This window comes from Vicugna pacos, chromosome 25 (assembly GCF_048564905.1).
Source record: "Vicugna pacos chromosome 25, VicPac4, whole genome shotgun sequence".
Classification (NCBI taxonomy): Eukaryota; Metazoa; Chordata; class Mammalia; order Artiodactyla; family Camelidae; genus Vicugna; species Vicugna pacos.
The window spans coordinates 2,507,631-2,528,742 of record NC_133011.1 but is presented as its reverse complement, the minus strand read 5'-3'; the positions used below and the strand labels follow the sequence as shown (position 1 = coordinate 2,528,742).

Sequence of the window (21,112 nt, the reverse complement as noted above, 5' to 3'; positions counted from 1 at the left end):
GGTTTTTGATTACTGATTTAGTTTCCTTACTAGTGATCAGTCTGTTCATATTTTCTGTTTCTTCATGTTTCAGTCTTAGTAGGTTGTATGTTTCTAGAAACTTATCAGTTTCTTATAGGTTGTCAAGTTTGTTGCATATAACTGTTCATAATACTGTCTTATCCTCTGTATCTCTGTAGTTTCAATTGTAATGTCTCCTCTTTCATTTATTGTTTTATTTGAGTCCTCTTTGTTCAGAACTTTTAAACTTATTGAGACTTGCTTTATGGCCAACATATGGTCTATCTTGGTTACTGTACCATATCTACTTGAATATAATTTGTATTTTGCCGTAGATGTAGTTTTTATAATGTCAGTTAAATCAATGTGATTTATAGTATCACTAAGATCTGTGTGTTTTCTGATTTTTTTTTTGGTCCACTTACACCAATTGCTGAGGGAGGGTTTTTACAATACCTGGTATTTTTGTGGAATTGTGTATTGACTCCTTTGTTTCTGTCAATTTTTGCTTCATGTATTTTGAAACTCTTTCCCTAGGGACAACACATTGATAATTGTTATCTCTTTATCTAATGTTAAGATAGCCACTCCAGGCTTCTTATTCTTAGTCCTTGAGTGGTATATCTTTTTATGTTCATATACTTTCAACCTGTCTTTATATTTAATGTATATCTCTTGCTGGCAGCATGTAACAGGATCTTCTTTTTTTTATTCATTGTGTCAACTTATGGCCTTTAACTGCAGTGTTTAACCTAGGATTTGTGGCCCTCAGATCAAATGCCTGTTTTGGAAGTTAAATTTTATTAGAAGACAGCCACATACTTTATTTGGTTATTATCTGTGCCTGCTTTTCTGCTGCAAGACAGAGTTGAGTAGTTGTGACAGAGACTACATGTCCTATGATTCTTCAAATATTTATTCTCTGACCCTTCACAGAAAAGTTCTGCCAATTCTGTAGTCCCGGACACACAGTTGGTGTATAGTAAATGTTTCATGAATTGAATTATTTTGATTGTATTAAATTTTTAGTAAGTTAATATAAAGACTAGATATAGGGTTCCATTTTGGCAGGATGTGAATTGCTCAATAGGTGTTAACAGCTGTTAATATAATACAAGATTGCTCTACTAGATAATAACCAGATAAAAGAAGCCATGTATTACCAGTTTTCTGAAACGGTTCTCTGTCTTTCATTTTTTTCTTGGTTAGTTGGCTTTGTTTCCATGTAAAAAGAAAATTGGAGGCAGTAGATGCTTGTCAGAGCTTTTTCCCCCTTCTCTTTTACATAAACTATTTACCACTTTATAAAATACCGAATAGTTAAGGGACATCCAGGAAGAAATGAGCCAAAAAGCATTTCGGGAGAGTTCTGCATTTTGTAGCATTACATTTGATGTTTAATATCCACAGAGAGAATCAAATACAGCAGAGATTTCCTGTTGAAGCTCTCAAGTGTTTCCATCTGCAGAAAAAAACCAGACTTTCTGCCTGATCATCCCATTGTACTTCAAAAACCAGTAAGTAGTTTTCTACTTTTGTATTGTTTTAATTCTAAGTATCTTTTAAAGATTTTCATAGTGTTTTAAATCTAAAATATTTGCCTTTTAAAAATCTTAACGTTTCTCATTGTGAAATATAATTCAGAACAGTACCTAAATCTAAATGTATAATATAACCAATTACTGTAATTACCACTCTGGTCAAGAAATAAAATGGAACCATAGTATTTTGGAAATATTTTTCTATTTGAAAGGTCATGGAAAGAAAACCCACGTTATCTTCTAAAAGTTCTATTGTTTTGTTTTTCAATTAACTTTTATAATTTACATACAGTAAAATTGATTGGGGTCAGGTTTTATTTTTTTCTGCATGAACGTCCAGTCATCCTAGCAATGTTTATTGAAAGAATAGTCCTCTTCTACCTTTGTGGCAATATATTTATTTGTGGTGTGTTTCTGGGCTCTGTTCTGTTGTTAGTCTTTTTATACAGTAAAACAACATTTACTATTTTTCAACATGTCTTTGCTGTTTCTTAGTCCTTTATAATTTCTGTGTCACCTTATTGAGTTAGTCTTTTTATACAATAAAACAACTTTACTATTTTTCAAAGTCTTTGCTGTTACTTAGTCCTTTATAATTTCTGTGTCACCTTATCAAATTCTATCAGAATAAGTAGGCATAATAAATACATACATTTAGCTTTCAGGATATTGATTAGGAAAGACATGGGTCTTGGCATTAGGCTTGGGTTCAAGTTTTAGCTCCACTGGTATATGGTTCACACTTAGGAAGTCACTTAACCTTCTTGAGCTTCAGTTTTGCAATTGCAGATAAAGGTGATGATCTTTAGTTGTTAGGATTAAATGAAGCGTATGAAAGTACTTTTAGTATGGTATTTATCTCTCATTATGTACTCAGTAAGTGTTGATTTCCATCTTTTATGGCCTTTGGTTCCATTTTGCCTGGAATTTGACTTTGTTTAGTTTTCATAAACACTATTTTATATAGGTAAAAACATATAAAAGGTATACATGCATATCTCTGAGATACTGTAGGTTTGGTTCCAGACTACCACAATAAAGCAAACATCGCAATAAAGGGAGTCACATAAATTTTCCCAGTGCATATAGAAGTTCTGTTTACACTATACTGCTGTTAGTTGTGCAATAGCATTATGTCTTTAAAAATGTACACAACTTAATTAAAAAGTTATTGCTAAAAAATGGTAACGAACACCTGAGCCTTCAGCAAGTTGTAATCTTTTTGCTGTAGTAACATCAAAGATAACTGATCACAGATCACCATAACAAATATAATAATAATAATGAAAAAATTTGAAATACTGGGAGAATTACCAAAATACAACCTAGAGATGCAAAGTGAGCAGATGCTGTTGTAAAACTGGTGTCAATAGGCTTGCTCGACACAAAGTTGCCACAATTCTTCAGTTTATAAAAAACACAGTATCAACAAAGCACAGTTAAGCAAGGCGTGCCCGCAGCATAGTGTTGAGGTGAGCCCAGACTATAGGTATGCTGAGAATGCCTCACATGTGAGAAATCGGATCCCTCCTGTGTTCTCCACTTGGGGGATTTCTAACCTTTTGGAATCCGTAGCTTTTTTTTTTCCTTAATTAGTTTTTTTTTGTATTTTAATTTATTCATAGTGCATTTCAACGTTTCTTACCTTGTGGACCTCCAGACAATTCTTTTAAAAATCAAAACATAAACTTAAAAGTTTTTTTCTTAATACCTTGCACAAAAGGAATATTTAATGAGGAAGAGTGTCCTGATGGTATTTGAATTTTTCTACCTATTCAGAGACCTGAGGGGCATATAATCATTGGTCTGCAAGGATAAATCTAAACTTCGGTGCCGTATCAAATATAGTCACTTTCTCATTTAAAGGCTTTCCACTTCTAACCACATTTATTTGTCAGTAAAAGTTTGACATACACATTTTGAACAAACTTCATACATTAGAGTTGAGTTTACTTTTGTTTTATGCATAATATTTTTTAAAAACTAGGTACCACAAAAACAGAACAACAGGTTTGGAATACAATCTATTTTAAAATGAACTGCATGTTTTACTAAACACAAAAGAACTGCTTTATTTGATAAATTCCAGCTACCTTAATAGTTTTTGTAGTAACATGCATTTAGATCTGTAAACACTTAGTAGGGTCACAGTATTTGGTTTGATAAACTAATTAGTAAAAGCTGCATTCATTCAAGCTAACTGATAAATTAAGTTTTTCTTCTTTATTACAGGAAAACAACCTAAGTTTTAAGTAGCATTTTAAAAACAAATGTATTTGAAGATAAAGAATTATTCATTTTCTATTTTGGACACCAGCAAATGAAGTGGATCTAGTAACAATAACTGTCATGGACTGCAACAATTCAATTTACTTTTAATTTTGATGGTTGAGTATTTAGTTTCTCCTAAAATGAGAAAGATATTTTAAACTATAAAGAATTTTCTAATCAGTTTCAGCTTTGCAGTTTCCTGCATAAATTGGGAAGTAACACTGGAAAGGAGGAACTTGGTTAGTGAAATGGGAAGACTATGTAATTTGCAAGCTACTTGCAATTTTTTGTTTTTCATCACTTGTAATAATGGAATGGAAATGTAAGGTATAAAGATTCTCAAATATAAAGTATTTGCTACTATGTATATATGATACGTAATTTCTTGTTGCTTTTGAAGTTGCTTTTGTTCTGTTTCCCACTGATTTCATACCAGCACTTGAAAGGATCTTTATAATCTCTCTAGTGGTTTAGAATGATTCAGGTGGTTCAGTGAAGGAGGAAGGAGGGAGAATACTTTAATTGCTACTTCTTCTCAAAGATATGACTGGTCTCTAGGTTTGTGATAACAACAGTGTCTAAGATTCTTTTATTTCTAAAAGAGGAAAAATTTAGGCATTTGCAAATAATTGAGGTGCATTGAGTTTCAATTCTATAATTTCTGATAAGAAGAACATGTATGGATGAAGAATTTGGGGGTTTAAACTTTTAGCTCCTAGAAATTTTATACAAAAATCTGCAGCTCATCACTCTGGATGTTACTCTTGTTTAAAAAAAAAAAAGTTTCTTCCAGCACAGTGTCAAAAAAAATTGCTGATACAGAGATAAGTGTAAATTCTCCTAGTTCAATTCTCCCAGATTCTCTCAGATTCCCGGGTCTATTGGCAAGGCATTCAGGGACATCATTTGGCAGAAAGCTTATCTTAAACTGAATTCTGAACTCCTAAAACCAGTAACTTTTTCTTCGCTGGTCTTGGGGCTTGTTACCCAGGTTCACACTTTAGTCCATGGCAGGTTTGCCGTCTTGGTCTTTAGTATACCCCTTTCATTGCTTTGTTCCCCAGAAAAAAGGATTGCTTTTTAAGTAGGGGGGAAAAAACCTTCATTAATTTATTGGTTACTTTAATCTGAATTTATACCTAGAACCCAGTTTTTCCCTTTTGTTTTTGCTCTACTCTTTCCCTTTTTATTATAGGTTCCAGTATTTACATGTGTATGAATGTACACGTACACTCTCACACACATACACAAAAAAACACATGTGTAATTTATATAGGAACTGGGGTCATCTCAATTAATGAAGTAATAAAAGAGCTTCGGTCAGAATTACCATATAATTACATTGGTTTGCTTTATTATTTGCCTATTCTCAATGTCTTTTGACTATAGTTAAAAAAATGCGATAGAACACATTCCAGTTTCGAATTGAATAAAGAGCCCTTCCACTTAGCACTGTTACTAAGGGCAGAACCTTTTTAAAGTCATGCTACCATTCTATTTTGGAAACTACCAAGTATCCTAAAGACCTGATACACTTTCTGAATCTGATACTGAAATGGGCTGGCCTGAACAATGTATTGATTGGCTATAATTTGTATTTTTGAAACCATTTATAACCAGCGTTTTCAAGAAGAGTTTGTATGTCAAAATTCCCGGAGGTTTCAAAGTCTTCTGATCCTTTCTTACTGTATGTAATCAGAGTGAGACTGCAAACACTGTTTTATTGTCTGTTTGCCTTTGTACATATGTATAGCTTGTTTGAATAATCATTGTGCATCTCTATTAATGTCGTTCTTTGCTTTGTATGTAAATAAAAAGAGTTGAGCCAGGTGTTGTTTCATAGTGTTTGTCATCTTTAGAAATGACCAGACACACACACACACAGACACACACACACACACACACAGATGTGTGTGTCTGTATATGTCAGAATTTACTACCTATGTCTAGTAGAAGCTATTAAAATTCTTTATTCAGACTGAGGACTGATGGTATACAAAGGTATTGGTTAAAGTTAAAATTCCATAGATTAGTTTGATAAAATATTTTAGGTCAACTTTTATATTTAAAAAATAAAATGTTAGTTCAAACTTTCTATTCTTTCTGAGTTTTCCAACAGTAAAAAAAAAAAAAATTCACCTTATATTTTTTCCTGGAAGACCTGTGATTTCAAAGGAATTTGGACTAGAGAATAACACGGTAACAAATTTCTGTATGCACTGCATTTTCATTAGCAGCATTTATCAGAATAGAAGAGAGTTTATTAAAAGATTTAATTTATAAGCTTGTACAGCAGAGTATATAGGTACCTACTTTTAGTTGTTCTAATGAAACTGGAAAATAGATGTTTTCTGTCCACTGCATGTTTTGTTATTTCCCTAAAGTTTTGTACTTGTTTTATATTTCTTTCTTGTTCACTTAGGTTAAAATTTTGTTTTAAAAATATTTTGAAATCATTATCTACTGCAAATGTCGATTTTTCATAAGAAAAGTTAGACCTCTGAGTCACATAGCTCTGGATCATGTGCCAAAAACTTTGAACCATATTTTCTCAAAGTAAAACTCTCCTCTTTTCTTGAATGGTTTAACTTACATACATGGAGTTATGTTAATAAATGATGTAATGGCGTTACATTAGTAAGTGGTACCCCATGACAGAACTGTTCCCTTGTGAAAACCAGTTTATAACTTGACAGATGGCTAGAGATGATACTGGTTGTAATTAAGGTTGTTTCATCCTCATGTGTTAACTTTCTTCTTAAGCTTAAACACCTTAAGCTCACAGTTCTAGAGGCCGAAAATCCCAGACAGAGTGCCAGCAGAGCTGGCTTCCCTTGAGGCCTTTGTCCTTGACTCACTGTTGGTCACCTTCTTGCTGTGTCCTCATGTGGCCTCTTCTCTGTGCACATGCATCCCTGCTGTCTCTCTGCGTGTAGGGAAACCAGTCATACTGGATCACGTATTAGCTTTTTAAGTAACAAAGTGAGTAGTCACAGGGTCATGAGTTGGAAATGGAGTAGGTATTACTAATGAAGAGAAGATTTCACTTGCAGAATAGCAGATACTTAAAAATCACAAAACACGGATTTAACTTTTATAGTTTATGACAGAACTACAAAATCTATCCTATGAAGTAATACACTAAAAGTTCTCACTTTAAATATTTTTCTTTACCATAACAGTTTTTTTCCTTTATGTGTACCCTTTTTCACACATGAGGATTTTGTGACTAAAAGATTTTAGGTTACAATGTAACAACATATCAGCAAATATTGACAATAATTGTGAACTTTGAAAGATGAGCTAAAATTCACATGAAAGATAAAGTTACAAAAGAAATTTAAGAAGAGTGCACATCTAGGGTAAATATATTCAAACAAAAGTATAGAGCAAATTAAGTACAGAGAATTTCCTAATTCACACTTTATATACGAACACTTGTTTTTCACTTGGAACCATAAAGAAAACATTTAGGAACATCTTAGTTGTTCAGGATCCACCATGAAGCTGAAAAGAGAAACACAGTCTTTTAAATAATGAAAATAGCTGCCAGGGTTGTTAGTTCAAGTAGCAAATCATTTTTGGAGACCATCCTCCCCCACGTTGAGCCTACAGAATTACTTATCTTTCAAGTCGCTGTTTCCTGGCTGGATTGAACTCTCCTATGCCATTGTTAGTTGCACCTTATATCTCTTGTCACTTGGCTGTAGTCTTAACTAAAAATTTTCATTACATATAATAGAGCTTGTTTTGGCAATGAAATGCCCTGAAGATAAAATCATGTTGATGTTGCTTTAATCTACCCAGTTCAGGAAGATTGGGCATAAGCAAATGCATGTGTTTTAAATGGTATCTTTAGTACATCTATACTGTAAAATTGGGAATGTTCTCCCCAGTAATATGTATTCCAAAGACAAACCTATGACAAAGAAATAAGACTGGTGGAATGAGGTGAGAAACAGACAAATGGAAAGGATTAAAATTTGTTTGCAAAGCTGTTTAAATAATACACTAACTGGCAATAGGATCTTACTTTCTTCTGTGTCCTCTTTTCCCGCAACCATGGGCCCTTCTCCTTTGCCAAGGGATATTCTGCTTTGCAGACCCGTTCTCGTACTCATTTTGTCTGGGTGTTTTATGATGGCTAGCCTGCCATAATCCAGTATGCCTCATTTAAAAGATTTTTATATTTGAGAGCTCATATTTTGACTTACATTTTTATATGTAGATATAGTCTGGTTTAGTTGCTTTATTTCTAAAGATGTATCTTAGGTAAACCACTTAGGAATCTTAATTTAAAAAGCAATCTTATTAGAAATCATAATTTGTGAGTTAAATTTGTAATACAGACCCACTCATTCTATGTCTCTAACTATATATAATAGCTTTTTCTCTGATTTTTTAATTTTAGGTCTAAATATGTGCAGCTAAAATGTTTGAAAGTGTGTTTACTTTCAGCCTTCATAACAACATAACAAACAAAATGCACAAAACTAGCTACTAAAATATAAGAAGCCATATGGACATTAAAAATATAATATGAATAAGCTAATTTCACCTTTTTGCCCAGGGAGATGCATCTGCTGTTTGTCCTGGAGGTGAGTCTATTACAGTGATAAAACTTTCACTTTAAAATGGAGTAGGACGGGTGATTTCCAGTCAGGATGGCGGAGTGGTAGGACCGAGAGCTCGCCTCTCCTCGCAACTACAAAACCACAACTGACTGCTAAACCACCACCAGAGGAAAAAAAGACTGGAACCTAGCAAAAAAGATTCTCTTCAACTGGAAACATAAAGAGGGAACCACAGCGGGATGGTAGGAGGGGTGTGCCTGCAACATAGTCTGGCCCCATTCCCCCGGCTGGGCGACCCACAAGTGAAAGAATAAGTCACAGAGGCCCTCCCACAGGAGTGAGAGCTCTGAGCCCCACATCAGGCTTCTCAACCCAGAGCTCCAGCACTGAGGAGAGGAGACTCCAGGACATCTGGTTTTGAAGGCCAGTGGGGTGTAACTCCAGGAGCCCCACAGGACTAGGGGAAGCAAAGACTTCATTCCCTTGGAAAGTGCACACACAATCTCACGTGCACCAGGTCCAAGGGCAGAGGCAGTGATTTCATAGGAACCTGGGCCAGACCTGCCTGCTGGTTTTGGAAGATCTCCTGGGATGGTAGGGGATGGCGCAGCTCACTTAGGGGACATAAAACCTGGTGACAGACATTCCTAGAGTATTCATCTACATCAGCTTTCCTGGAGGTTGACATCTTGATTGGATCATCAGCACCAAGACCTAGCTCCATCTAATAGCCTGTAGGCTTAAGGGCTGGGAAACTTCAGGTCAAAAAACATACTGGGTGGGAATGCCGACCCACCCATCAGGAGACTTCCTGAGCCCACAGCTGCCTCTAGACACGACCCTACCCACCAGAGGTCCAGGACCAAGCCTGACCCAGCAGTAGGCAGGCACCAACTCCTCCTGTCAGGAAATCCACATAAGCCTCTAGTCCAGCCTCATCCACCAGGGGGCAGATACCAGAAATAAGGAAATAACAATCCCAAAGCCTGTAGAAGGAGCCCACAAACACAGGCCAGACTCTACACTGGGACCAGCTGGACCTTGGCCCTGGGTGACAAGAGAGGAATGTACTGCTGGGACACATAGGATGTTGCCGACAGAGGGCCATTTCTCCAAGGTTGAGAAATGTAACTAACCTACCTAAAAATACAAATAGAAAGATAGAGTATATGAGGAGGCAGAGGAATATCTTACAAGCCAAGGCACATGATAAAATCCCAGAAGAAGAAATAAGTGATGAGGAGATAGGCCATTTATCTGAAAAAGAGTTTAGTGTAATTATGGCAAAGATGTTCAGAGAACTCAAGAGGAGTATCGATGCACAGAGTGAAGTTTTTAGCAAAGAGTTGAAGAATATATTCTTAACTCTGTTAAAGAATAAAATTACTGAAATGAGTAAACACACTTAAAGGAACCAAGAACAGACTAAATGAAGCAGAAGAACAGATCAGTGAGTGGAAGACAGGTTAGTGGAAATCACTACTGCAGAACAGAAAAAAGAATGAAAAGAAATGAAGATAGTTTAGGAGAACTCTGGGACAACATGAAGCACAGTAATATTCACATTACAGGGGTCCCAGAAAAGAGAAGAGAGAGAGAGAAAGGACCTGAGAAAAATTTTGAAGAGATAATCACTGAAACCTCCTCAACTTGGGAAAGGAAACAGTCATCAAAGTCCAGGAAGCACAAAGAGTTCCACACAGGATCAACCCAAAGAAGAATACACCAAGCCATGTATTAATCAAATTGACAAAAATTAAGGATAAGGAAAAAATATTAAAATCAGCAAGAGAAAAGCAACAATAACATACAAGGGAGCTCCCATAAGGTTATCAGCTGATTTTTCAGCAGAAACTCTACAGGCCAGAAGGGAGTAGCAAGATATATTTAAAGTGATGAAAGGGAAAAGCCTACAACCAAGAATACTCTATCCAGCAAGGCTCTCATTCAGATTTGATGGAGAAATCTAAAGCTTCACAGATAAACAAAGCTAAAAGATTTCAGCACCACCAAATCAGCTTTACAACAAATGTTAAAGGAACTTCTCTAGTCATCAAACCGAAAGAAAAGAAAACAAAGAGAAGAAAGAGGGGAAAAAAAGACCTACAAAAACAAACCTGAAACAATTTATTAAATGGCAATAGGAACATGTGTTTCAATAATTACCTTAAATGTAAACGATCAAACACTCCAACCAAAAGACACAGATTGGCTGAATGGATACAAAAACAAGACCCATATATATGCTGTCTACTAGAGACCCACTTCAGAGCTAGAGACACATGGAGGCTGAAAGTAAGTGGGTGGAAAAAGATATTCCATGCAAACGGAAACCAAAAGAAAGCTGGAGTAGCAATACTTGTATCAGACAAAATAGATTTTCAAATAAAGACTGTTACAAGAGACAAGAACACCACACAATGCTTAGGAAGTCAATTCAAGAGAATATAACAATTGTACATATATTTACACACCAACACAGGAGCACCTCAATATATAAGGCAATTGTTAACAGACATAAAAGGAGAAACTGACAATAACACAATAATATTGGAGGACCTTAACACCCTACTTACATCAATGGACAGATCATACAGACAGAAAAGCAGTAAGGAAATACAGGCCCTAAATAACACTTGATATCTACAGAGCATTCCACCCAAAAGCAACAGAATACACATTCTTCTCAAGTGCACGTGGAACATTCTCCAGAATTGACCACATGCTGGCCCATGAAGCTAGCCTCAGTAAATTTAAGAAAACTGAAATTGTACCAAGCATCTTTTTCAACCACAATGCTATAAGGTTAGAATTCAACTACAAGAAAAAAAACTGCAGAAACTGCAAACATGTGGAAGCTAAACAATGTTCTACCAACCAACCAATGAATCACTGAAGAAATCAAAGAGGAAATTAAAAAATACTTTGAGTACATGAACTATAAATGCTGGAGAGGGTTTGGAGAAAAGGAAACCCTTCTACACTGCTGGGAATATAGTTTGGTGCAGCCATTATGGAAAACAGTATAGAGATTCCTCAAAAAGCTAAAAAGAAACTTACCATATGATCCAGCAATCCCACTTCTGGGTATATATCCAGAAGGAACTCTAATGCAAAAAGATACACGCACCCCATGTATAGCAGCACTATTTACATGGAACCAACCTAAATTTCCATGGACAGATGACTGGATAAAGAAGTTGTGGTATATTTATTCAATGGAATACTACTCAGTCATAAAAAAGAATGAAATAATGCCATTTGCAGCAACGTGGATGGACCTAGAGATCGTCATTCTAAGTGAAGTAAGCCAGAAAGAGAAAGAAAAATACTATATGATATCACTCATATGTGAAATCTAAAAAAAAAAAAAGACACTGTAAACTCATCTACAAAACAAAAACAGACTCGCAGACTTAGTAACCATTTTTTTTGGTTACTGGGGAAAGGGGGTGGGGGGTGGGTTGGTGGGGATAAATTCAGGAGTTTGAGATTTACAAATGTTAGCCACTATATATAAAAATAGATTTTTTTGAAGTTTCTTTTGTAAAGCACAGGGAACTATATTCAATACCTTGTAATAAACTTAAGTGGAAAAAAATGAAAATGACTATATATGTATGTATGTATGTATGTATGTATGTATGTATGTATATGCATGACTGGGACATTTTGGTGTACACCAGAGACTGATACATTGTAATTGACTGTACTTCAATTAAAAAAAGAAGAAAATACAATTTGTTCCTTTGTAAAACAAAACAAACAAACAAAATATACTTCAAGACAAATGAAAATGAAAACACAATGATCCAAAACCTCTAGGATGCAGCAAAAGCAGTTCTCAAAGGGAATTTTACAGCAATACATGCCTACCTCAGGAAACAAAAAATCTTAAGTAAACAACTAAACTTATACCTAAAGCAGCTAAAGAAAGAAGAACAAAACCCAAATTTAGTAGAAGAAAAGAAATCATAAAGATTAGAGCAGAAATAAATGAAATAAAAACTAAAAAAAAATAGAAAAGATCAATGAAACTAAAAGCTGGTTCTCTGGAGATAAACTAAATTGATAAACATTTAGTCAGACTCATCAAGAAAAAAAGAGAGAGGGCTCAAATTAATAAAATTAGAAATGAAAAAGAAGTTACAGCTGACACCACAGAAGTACAAGGGATCATAAGAGGCTACTATGAGCAACTATATGCCAACAAAAAGGACAACGTAGAAGAAATGGACAATTTTTTAGAAAGGTACAGTTTGCCGAGACTGAACCAGGAAGAAATAGACAATATGAATAGACCAGTATCAGGAATTGAATCAGTAATTTTAAAACTCCCAACAAAAGTCCAGGACCAGATGGCTTCATAGGTGAATTCTACAAAGCATTTAGAGAAGGGCTAACACCTACCCTTTTGAAACTATTTCAAAAAATTGCATAGGAAGGAACTCTTCCAAACTCATTCCATGAGGCCATCATCACCCTGATACTAAAACCAGACAAAGATATCACACAAAAAAAATTATAGGCCAATATCACATATGAATATAGATGCAAAAATCCTCAACAAAATACTAGCAAATCAACTCCAACAATGCATTAAAAGGATCATATACCAAAATCAAGTGGGATTTATCCCAAAGATATAGGGATTTTTCATTATCCACTAATCAATCAATATGAAACACCACATCAACAAGCTGAAGAATAAAAAAACCATATGATCATCTCAATAGATGCAGGAAAAGCTTTTGATAAAATTCAACATCCATTTATGATAAGAAGTCTTCATTTATGAGAACACACCTAAATATAATAAAGACCATATGTGACAAACCCACAACTAAGGTCATACTTAACAGGGAAAGCTGAAAGCATTTACTCTAAGATCAGGGACAAGCAAGGATGCCCACTCTCACCACTTTTATTCAGCATAGTTTTGGAAGTCCTAGCCATAGCAATCAGAGAAGAAAAAGAAAGAAACGGAATCCAAATTGGAAACAAAGAACTAACACTGTCACAGTTAGCAGATGACATACTATATAAAGAAAACCCTAAATAAGCAGTCAGAAAACTACTAGAACTCATAATGAATTTGGTAAAGTTGCAGGATACAAAATTAATAAACAGAAATCAGTTGCATTCCTATACTCTAACAATGAATCAGTTGCATTTCTATACTCTAACAATGAAATAGGAGAAAAAGAAATTAAGGAAACAATGCCATTTACCATCGTACCAAAAAGAATAAAAAACCTAGGAATAAACCTACCCAAGGAGGCAGAAGACCTATACTCTAAAAACTAGAAGATACTGATGCAAGAAATTGAAGATGATATAAACAAATGGAAAGATACAGTGTTCTTGCATTGGAAAAATCAATATTGTTAAAATGGCTGCACTACCCAAGGCAATATACAGATTCAATGTAATCCCTATCAAATCATCAATCACATTTTTCACAGAGCTAGAACAAAAAAATGTTAAAATTTGTATGGAAACACAGAAGACCCCGAATAGCCAAAACAACCTTGAAAAAGAAGAATAGAGCTGGGGGAGTCATGCTCCCTGACTTCAGACTATACTACAAAGCTACAGTTATCAAATCAGTATGGTACTGGCACAAAATAAGACACATAGATCAATGGAACAGGATAGAAAGTCCAGAAATAAAGCCATCCCCTTATGGTCAATTAATCTATGACAAAGGAGGCAAGAATGTGCAATGGAGAAAAGACAGCCTCTTCAATAAGTGGTGCTGGTAAAACTGAACAGCTACTTATAAAAGACTGGAATTTAAATATTTTCTAACACCGTATAAAAAAATAAACTCAAAATGGATTAAAGACTTAAATATAAAACCAGATACTACAAAACTCCTAAAGAAGAACTATTAGATAGAACACACTCGGACATAAATCACAGCAATGTATTTTTTGAACCAGCTCCTGGAGTAATGGAAATAATAGTAAAAAATAAACAAACAGGATCTAATTAAACCTAAAAGCTTTTGCACATCTAAGGATACCATCAACAAAATGAAAAGACAACCTACAGAATGGGAGAAAATATTTGCAAATGACGCGGCTGACAAGGGACTAATTTCCAAAATATACAAACAGCTCATACACCTTAATATCAAAACACACACACACACATATACACACACACACAAAAGTGGGCAAAAGACTTAAATAGACATCTCTCCAAAGAAGACATACAGATAGCCAACAAGCATATGAGAAGATCCTCAACATTACTAATTGTTAGAGAAATGCAAATAAAAACTACAATGAGAAATGACCTCACACCAGTCAGAATGGCCATCATTAAAATGTCCACAAATGATAAATGCTGGAGAGGGTGGGGAGAAAAAAGAACCCTCCTACACTGTTGGTGGGAATGAAAATTGGTACAGCCACTATGGAGGACAGTATGGACATTAAATAAAAAAACTAAAAATAGACTTACCATATGATCCAGCAATCCTACTTCTGGGCATATACCCAGAGAAAAATATAATTGAAAAAGATACATGCACGCCAAAGTTCATAGCAGCAGTATTTACAATAGTCAAAACATGGAAACAACCCAAATGTCCATCAACAGATGACTGGATAAAGAACATGTGGTATATATACACAATGGAATACTACTCAACCATAAAAAAGAATAAAATAATGCCAATTGCAGCAACATGGATGGACCTGGAGATGGTCGTTCTAAGTGAAGTAAGTTGGAAAGAAAGAAAAATATCATACAGATATCACTTATAAGTGGAATCTAATAAAAAGGACACAAATGAACTAATTATTTATAATTTAGATGATTGATTTCTTGAATATGTGTAAGCACATTTGACTGTCCTTTATGATTGGATTACTGCATTCTGTTGATTCTTATTTTGTGGTTGGCTTTATTCATTTGATAACTATGTAAGTTTAAAAAGCTAAAGCTCTAAACTGTTCTTAGAAACAATGAACAGTACATATATGTAAAGTTAAAGAAAAGAAATATCCAGAATAGATAAATCCAAAGAGAGAGAATGCATGTTGGTGGTTATCAGGGGCTAGGAGGAGGGTGCCAGTAGATGAAAAGTGCTTAATGTGTAAGAGGTTTTATTTTGGGTGATGGAAATGTTTTGGAACTAGACAGAAGTGGTGTTTGCACAACACTGTGAATGTACTGAATGCCAATGAATTGTTTATTTTAAAATGGTTAATTTCTAGATTATGAGTTTCACCTCAGTAAATTATTTAAATAAATAATTAAATGCCAAATAAATAAATAAACAAATAAAATGATGTAGGATGCCCCAACAGATGTTAAAAATCTTCTTTGAATTAGGTTTTAAAAACTGTGTCAGAATCAAGCCTAACTTTTCTTTTTATTCTATCAAATTCCAGTGATCATTGCTGAAATTAGATGTGATATAAAAATTAATGCAAAATAGGGTAGCAATTAAAAGGGATTAAATTGTATTGAATTTAAACTCTGAGAACAAGAATTGATCCCATTTTATTTGTGTTCAGTTTTTCTGTCTAAATTAGAAATGTGCTGAGAGAGAAACAGTAATATAATGCATGTACCAATGACACTAATAGTGACTAGAAAGTTAATCCAAGATGATGAAGTAAAGTTGGACCAGAGAAATCCATCAGGTAAGTATAAATGTCCTATTCTTGCTATGACATTTTTTCCTAACTCATTAGCCTCCTTTTCTGTGTTCTTTTTATACTATATTCTGGTTCAAGTGTTTTCTGTCCTGGAAAGACTCAAGACAACACTAAGAACAAGCTTCCTCCTTTCTACATTGTTGAACCAGTGGTTTCAAGATGGGGAGAGTTAAAAATGAATATGATGTAAGACACAAAAATTACAAGTTATCAGGACTTCTTGGGAGGAGAGAAGCAAGATGGCGGAGTAGAAGGACGCTCGAGCCTCACCCTCTCCCACAAATACACCAAAACTCACATCTGCAGACCCACTCAGCCAACAAGAGCACCTGCTGAACTCCGACAGAACATCACCCTCTTCAAAAGACAAAGATGCCAAAAATCTGGTAGGAGAAAAGGAAAACAGACAGAAGAAAAAGCAGAACAGTGTGGGACCAGTCCCGTGGGGAGGGAGCAGCAAAGGAGGAACAGTGCTCATTTGCTGAATCTCCCCCTCTCCAATGGAGAGGCCAGCAGGACAGAGGGGGAGACTCCAAGGCTCACATCTTCCCCGAGCACCCCTTGACTGACAGAACTAAGTTAAACAGGCACAAAGGGTACCCACGACACCCAGCCCGAGACGCAAGCCAGCAGCTGGGGCTGGGCCAGGCTGCCCGAGCCGGGTGGAGGACGGGGACGGCTGCACTGAGGCAGCCCTGGGGGACTGCAGGGTGCCATGCACCGTGGCTGGGAGGGGATACAGAGCAGAATCACCTCAGTACCCTATAAATTGTGAAAAAAGCAAAGCAACATGGCTGGTGTGCCCTGGGGGGAGGGGGTGCCATAGCCTTTGTCTCCTCAGACCTGCGCGCCATCACTGGTGCTTCTCCCGAGAAGAGAGGCGGGGCTCAGCCAATGCCGCCATCTCCTCCTATGTGCAGCGCCCAGGCTGGGGCAAGGCTGAGCCCTAAATCTGCACCTGGGGCTCCATAACCTCCTAGGCAGGACTGAGCCTTCTTTACAGCCTGAGGCAGATAAGATCTTTCTACCCTGGCACCTCAGAGAACTTGCACAGCCAAGACAAACAAGGAGTTGAGATTTGGCATGAAACAGGGGCGGGGCTGTTCCACGGTCTTTCCCGAGCCCGCCTACAGAGCACCAACCCGAGCAGGCAGCTGCACAGAGCAGCAGAGCAACTGGCCCCAGGAGAGGGTGGGCGGCCACCCGCCTTTCTGGCAGGAACACAGCACCTGACCACGGTGCTTGAAGGGGACACTATCTGACCACCTGCCTCACCAGAGCGCAGTATCTGACTGCAGCATCAGGACGGGGAGTGATCCACCCACCCACCAGCCACAGTGCCAGAGAGATACGAGCAATATGAAGAAGCAGAGGAACCACTCCCAATTAAAAGATCAAGAGAAATCCCCTGAAAGCATGATCAAGGAAATCAGACATTGATGGCCTACTAGATCAAGATTTCAAAAAAGGAGTGATCAAAGTACTGCTAAAGAACTAAAAGAAATAGTGTTTAGAGATATAAAATATGTCAAAAATGAAATAGAAGCTATAAAGAAGAACCAAGTAGAATTAGTAAACTCATTTGCTGAGATGAGAGCTGACCTAAAAGCTGTACAAAGCAGGCTAGATAATGCAGAGGAATGAATAAGTGACCTAGAAGACAGGACAACAGAAGGCACCCAATCAGAACAGCTGAGAGAAAAACAAATAAAAAGCAATGAAGACAATATAAGGGACCCAAGGGATATAAAGCGTGCCAATCTACGCATAATAGGGGTTCCAGAAGGGGAAGAAAGAACAAAGGGGACTCAAAAGGTATTTGAAGAAATCATGACTGAAAACTTCCCAAACCTAAAGAAGGAATCAGATATCCAAGTACAGGATGCTCAGAGGGTCCCAAACAGGAAGAACCCAAACAGACCCACACCAAGACATATCATAATCAAGAAGGCCAGAGTCAAGGATAAAGAATTGATTCTAAATGCAGCAAGAGAAAAAACAAAGGGTGATTTACAAGGGAACCCCCATAAGGCTTTCAGCTGATTTCTCTACCAAACACTACAGGCCAGGAGGGAGTGGCAACATATTCAAAGTGCTGAATGAAAAAAAGATGCAGCCTAGGATACTCTATCCAGCAAGGCTTTCCTTTAGAATAGAAGGAGAGAAAGAACTTCACAGACAAGCAAAAACTAAAAGAGTTTAGCAACACTAAACCCATGCTAAAAGAAATATTGACAGGTCTACTCTAAATAGGAAAGAAGCAGGATGCTACAAAAATGAGAAACATATAACTGGAAAGGTGGTAACTACCATGAATTCCAAATAGGATAAACACAAAATTGTAAAAGAAGACATCTAAATCATTAAGAGTGGGAGAGGGAAGCAAGGAAAGCCACTGTGGAAAACAGTATGGAGATTCCTCAAAAGACTAGGAATAGACATAACCATATGACCCAGGAATCCTGCTCCTGGGCATATATCCAGAAGGAACCCTACTCCAAAATGACACCTGCACCCCAATGTTCATAGCAGCACTATTTACGATAGCCAAGACATGGAAACAGCCTAAATGTCCATCAACAGATGACTGGATAAAGAAGTGGTATATTTATACAATGGAATACTATTCAGCCACAAAAATTGACAACATAATGCCATTTGCAGCAACATGGATGTTCCCGGAGAATGTCATTCTAAGTGAAGTAAGCCAGAAAGAGAAAGAAAAATACCATATGTGATCACTCATATGTGGAATCTAAAAAACAAAAACAAAAACAAAAACATAAATACAAAACAGAAAAAGACTCATAGACATAGAATACAAACTTGTGGTTGCCAAGGGGGCAGGTAGTGGGAAGGGATAGACTGGGATTTTAAAATGTAGAATACATAAACGAGATTATATTGGATAGCACAGGGAAATATATACAAGATCTTGTGGTAGCTCACAGCAAAAAAAAAGTGACAATGAATATATGTATGTTCATGTATAACTGAAAATTTGTGCTCTACACTGGAATTTGACACAGCATTGTAAAATGACTATTACTCAATAAAAAAATGTTTTAAAAAAAGGACTTCTTGGGAAATTCATGATGGAATATCAGTGCATTTATGATGATTTCAAAGTCCTTATTCACTCCTTCATTTAGAAATATCTGGTTCCTTGTGCCATACACTGTACTAATACCGCACTGGGGTAGGGGATGTGGAGATAAGACGTAGCTCTTGCTTTCCTGCATTCTACACACAGAAGTTGTAGTAGTCATATTTACAGAAGTTATTTGAACTAGATCTGGTTATTTTTGTCTCATTTATAACAGACTCTTGAAGTCTGGAAAATAGTTAAGCTAAAGCCTCTTTTGGATAAATTTAAGGCAGTCGCTGAAGTCTGTTCCTTAACAGCCTTTGCAATCACCCTCACCTGCAGCCTTCCTGAAGCTATGGTGCATCCTAATTTAACCCGGATGAGTCAACTTGTTAATCCTGAGAAATTTCAACCATTTTCTTGGCTTTCTTATTTGAGGGCTAAATCTGAGAAATGCAGCAAGAGAGACTATACAAGTCTACCATCTCCAGGCCAGATAAAGCTGTCCTTGAGCTCTAGAGTGAATACAAGTAAAGCTCCGGCTGGGACTGTCAGTCAGCCAACCCGAATGCATCCACACCTGATCTCCCCCATCTCCTCTTCTAGCTTTCATTCCAGAATTTACTTTTTCACTTTCCATTTATTACCCTACCCACGTCAAAATCTACCGTCCTTTAATGTTCCGACCATTTTGTTAAAACTTCTCTTGTCAAATCCAGTTTTCAGTCCCATTCGCTTCGGTCACCCTGTACTACATCGGCCCCCTGAGGAGCACTGCACCTTGCATGTTACTCCTCTTTTGGCTTCCTTGATGCTCTACTGCATTCTCCTATCTCTGATCAGTTCCCCTCAGTCTCCACAACCTTTTAAATAAAGGCATTTCCACAGGCTTCTGTTAGGTATTTTCTTCTTATCTACGAACGTTCTCATCAGTCCCAGGCTCCAACCATCATCTTGCTGCAGCTAACTCCTGAAAATTTTATCTGCCAAGGGGCTATCTGGGTATCTTCCAGGTTCAGATACTTTTTTTTCCTGGCCTAGATTATTGCAATTTCTCTCCTCTCTTTCACCTTTTTCCCTCCTGAATAGGGCATTCACTATCCTGTGACTCTCAAATATCTTTAATGACTCCATGTTGCTGTAAGAAAAAAGTTCAAACTCCTCACTATGACATTTTCAATTCTCACTTCCCGCTCTCTTCTCTCTCTGCACATGTACCATATACAAGTTTTATGCTTTAGTCATATCTTTGCACCAATTAACCTAGTATATTTCACATATCTTGCATTTATTCCTGTTGACAATTGACCTGCATCTAAGCACCCTTCTTCTCCATCCTGATTTGTCCAAATCTCATCTTTTAAGCTCAAGGATTATATCCTCATTAAAAATAGTTAAAGAGCCAATCACTCCTCTAAATTCATATAGTACATTATTTCTCTACTGGGTAAATACTATGTTATGTCCTGAGCTTGTTTTTTTTTTTTTCTGCAAACATTTGTCTTTCCTACTGGACAGAAAGCATTTTTATGGGTAGGGACTTCAGTTTTACTTTGTACCCTCCCCAACCCCCAACACAATGCTTGTTCAAAATCGGAGCTCAATCTGTGCAAGTAAGCAGGCTAGGCATTCAGTACCCCCAGTGTCCAGTGCTTATTAACACTCAGTAAAAATATGTCTAATTGATAATTGAATGGATGGGTAGATGAACAAATGAATTTTGGTTCTCAATTATCTTAAATAAGCTTTGGCTAGGCCAGGCTTCTTAGACAATTTCAGTTCAAATTTATCTTTCCCTCCTCTTTTTTCCCAATTATAAAAAACTTTTTAACTATTATGATATTTCTAACATAATTCTAATCTCCTGTCTATGGGTCACCTATTCCAAATTCAATATACTGTGATATAGTAAAGCATTTGAATACTTTTTGGAAATGTTATGATTTGTACTTCAAGTTTGTT

General features: G+C 36.5%; 2 protein-coding genes across 3 annotated transcripts in view; one reads left to right on the top strand and one right to left on the bottom strand.

The window, feature by feature from the left end:
- Window positions 1-5,642, top strand: part of C25H8orf88 (chromosome 25 C8orf88 homolog) — a 31,979-nt gene extending 26,337 nt beyond the window's left edge. Inside the window, exons 5-6 of one of the 2 annotated variants that reach the window (XM_072949446.1) lie at window positions 1,411-1,517; window positions 3,755-5,642. In XM_072949446.1, the coding sequence (XP_072805547.1) occupies window positions 1,411-1,517; window positions 3,755-3,793 (146 nt within the window). In that variant the 3' untranslated portion in view covers window positions 3,794-5,642. The remainder of the gene's footprint in view (window positions 1-1,410; window positions 1,518-3,754) is intronic. The other variant, XM_006209699.4, reaches the window with a different exon arrangement.
- Window positions 5,643-6,898: 1,256 nt separating this feature from the next.
- The window catches only part of NECAB1 (N-terminal EF-hand calcium binding protein 1), a 236,257-nt gene continuing 222,043 nt past the window's right edge, over window positions 6,899-21,112 (bottom strand). Inside the window, exon 13 of the mRNA XM_006209700.4 lies at window positions 6,899-7,319. Within this exon, the coding sequence (XP_006209762.1) occupies window positions 7,294-7,319 (26 nt within the window). The 3' untranslated portion in view covers window positions 6,899-7,293. The remainder of the gene's footprint in view (window positions 7,320-21,112) is intronic.